The following is a 3047-nucleotide window of genomic DNA, read 5'->3' on the forward strand; positions in this document are numbered from 1 at the left end:
ACCTCCCGATATGTCAGAGATGTTGATGTTAGGTGAGAGCCACGCGTCTTCACCAAATCGCATCAGAGCCAAACATACGGAAACTGCTTTTCCCTGGATGGCGGTGCGATATGGTCTGGGCGGTTTGTGGTTTTGTTCGGTGGTTTTGGGTGCAGCCGTATTGTCCACGTCCACCACCTGCAGTTGGAATTAACATTCCAACATTCACTCGGTCAAGTTTGTTCACAGATTGAGATATACATCTCCCCGGATGATAAGGCCTAAAAACTTTGCTTATTTGTGACTCATCGAGATAATAATCAACTGAACTAATAGTAAAAATTAAAAATTTTGCTTAGTTGTCTTTGAAGTTTTTTAGGGTGTAGAATTTATATGTACAACCGAAAAATGATTTTAAATAACACAAATCAAAATTTCACCTTAAATTTTTTGACCAAATTTAAGCATGGAAAATCTAAAAAATCACACTAAAAATAATTCCATTTCAATGATTATCCGCACCGTGATTGTGGAAGCTACTAATAACAATATCAATAATGGTTCTCTGTTTCAACATCATTTTCTTTTGTCGAGAAACCAAAAAGTCCGGAGCAAAAAGAAAGGTTCAAAGAACCACTAGTAACTGCCTACGAACCCTACAGCAATGCATGGCGGGGACTAACAACAATATCAATAATGGTTCTCTGTTTCAGCATCATTTTCTTTTGTCAGCAAGAACATTTTTGGAGAAACCGAAAAGTCCGGAGCAAAACGAAAGGTTCAAAGAACCACTAGTAACTGCGTACGAACCCTACAACAATACTAAGTTCACAGCTGCAACCTATGTCATTCGCCTTCAAAATCATCTGGTGCACAACGAAGAAAAAATTCTACTAAAAGGTTTAGATTTCTCTTTTAGAAAAGATCAATGACGAGTAGTTGTACAACTATAATAACATCAAGCCTCTACTTGGATATTTCAGGTAAGAGAGAAATCTTTATATTACAACTTATAGGATCTTCGCCTGTGAATGTAAAGAATACCCAACACTCTAACATTTCGAAAAAGAGAGGGTCTTCCAAAAACAGTCAAGCTTTCCAGCCACATCCCTGATTTGCCAGGTTGAGTTGTCGAGTTTAAAAGAAAAGTTTCTCAATAAATAATTCGAAAGGTTTGATCTTGATCTGGCCCAAATTAACATATAATTCACATTATTATTAATTTTTTTTAAATAAACCAGAGAATTTTAATCCTATGCGGATTTGATTTTGGACTTCCTCCAAATTATTGACCAATATTATCAAATTTACTTTGATTAAAATAAAAAACAACTCACTTACCCAGGTATCAATCCATCAATACATCTCAGTTCCTAATGTTCTCGGCCGCTTCCATATTTTTCTTTCCTCGTAACTGTTCGATCCGTTGAACAAAGTCATCGATGTAGCTCTGTTGGCGCCCATTATTGCCCACTAGAATGTCACGGGCCTCTGCCGCTTTCAATCTCAAATGTTTCCCCTCGTCCCCCACCATAACCCTTCTCACAGTCTCGCAGACATTTTCCTTTAGAAAAGAGCCATCGTCTTCCCTTTCGATCTCAATACCGGCTTTCAATTCCGCTGCTATTTGCCGTGCGTTCAAAAACTGATCAAACTTGATGGGGACAAGTATGAGAGGCAGTCCAAAGCTCAGCGCCTCCATGGCGGAACTCCAGCCGGCGTGGCACAGATACCCGCCTACTGCTGGGTGTGAGACAATCCGCAGCTGCGGCACCCATTCCCCAGTGATAATTCCCATGTCCCGAGTTCGAGTCTGGAATCCCTCAGGAAGGAGCCCCAACGGGTCGGCCTCTGGAGAACGCAGAGACCACAGAAACATCAGACCACTCGCTTCCAACCCCAGCGCCAGCTCGCGGACTTGTTCTCTCGACAGAAACGTCTCACTGCCGAACGACACAAACACGACGGACGCTTCCCTCTGCTTGTCCAGCCATTCCATCAGATTCGAGCCCTTGCTGCCCCTGGCAACGGGCTGAAGAACTGGCATAAGTGGGCCGACAGAAAGCACCGGGACACTGGTGACGTCCTGGAAATAACAAATATACTTATCTTCGTCTTCAAACGACGATTTCATAGCCACTGCCAGGCATCCTTCAAGGCATCTAGCCGTCCGAAACGCTGGAGAGAGTTGCCCAGGTACTTCTCTGTACGCAGGCAATTCACCCCGCGCTTCGTACAGGCTGAACGAGATAGCAGAAGATGGGAAACCACGGGGCGGAGCAGCCACCTCCTCAACAGTTATTCCTGGGTTACGCAATTTAGCTGGGTGGAAGGAATGAGCGCGGGTGGCTGGGGAGAAGACTATGAAAAAAACTGCCGGAATAAATTGTATTCCACAAAAGACTAAGGCTGCGCCATGAGACTCTTTGGACGGCACATGATTATACATCAGAGCGTATTAAAACCCTGCGCGGCTCTGCCAGAGCTTTGAAGAAAAAAAAACCTAACAATAAGACTTGTAACGGGGATAACAATACAAACCTTTCGATCACGGAAATGAAGAATCTCAAGGGGTTTTTCCATCAAATTTGAGATAGACAGAGCCAACCACGGTCTTCACGGTCTGATCCACTGTATAGGGTTCACAGGTCCTGGTCCTGTGTTTTCCTTAGCATAATCTCCTTGGCATAATCTCCTAAATTAGAAAGGAAAACGGTTGCCCTCAACACGGTATTACAAGCACCGGCAGCTGCCACCTGCTAGAAGTCTCCTGACACCAACAGCTGGCTGTTGTGCACGACCAAAAGCTGCCACCTGCTCTAAGTCTCCAACATATACTAAAAAAACTTTGCCCCGAACTTAAAATCAGTTGTCATAAAATGTAAATTGGACTTTGGATAAAATTAATTGTCACAACATTCTGCAAACTCGACTTTGGGTAAGATGAATTGTCACAACATTCAATTGATATCCCCGGCAATAAGACCTCCGAAAACTTTGGGTAAAACTAAAAAGCCACGAAATTTGGATTTGGAAATTCAGCAACCTTACCAAAAACTTAGGATATC

General features: G+C 43.0%; 1 protein-coding gene across 1 annotated transcript; it reads right to left on the reverse strand.

The window, feature by feature from the left end:
- Positions 1–472: 472 nt before the first annotated feature.
- Positions 473–2612, reverse strand: LOC149165048 (UDP-glycosyltransferase 91B1-like). The gene is made up of 2 exons (XM_089431074.1): positions 1321–2612; positions 473–1089 (listed from the first exon to the last, which is right to left on the reverse strand). Exon 1 carries the CDS (start codon positions 2426–2428, stop codon positions 1346–1348), a length of 1083 nt encoding a protein of 360 aa, XP_089287200.1. The 5' UTR covers positions 2429–2612; the 3' UTR covers positions 473–1089; positions 1321–1345.
- Positions 2613–3047: the final 435 nt, after the last annotated feature.

This window comes from Pinus tabuliformis, chromosome 5_1, assembly GCF_031772625.1.
Source record: "Pinus tabuliformis cultivar Carrire ecotype Pingquan chromosome 5_1, CPIR1, whole genome shotgun sequence".
In the NCBI taxonomy this organism is placed as follows: Eukaryota; Viridiplantae; Streptophyta; class Pinopsida; order Pinales; family Pinaceae; genus Pinus; species Pinus tabuliformis.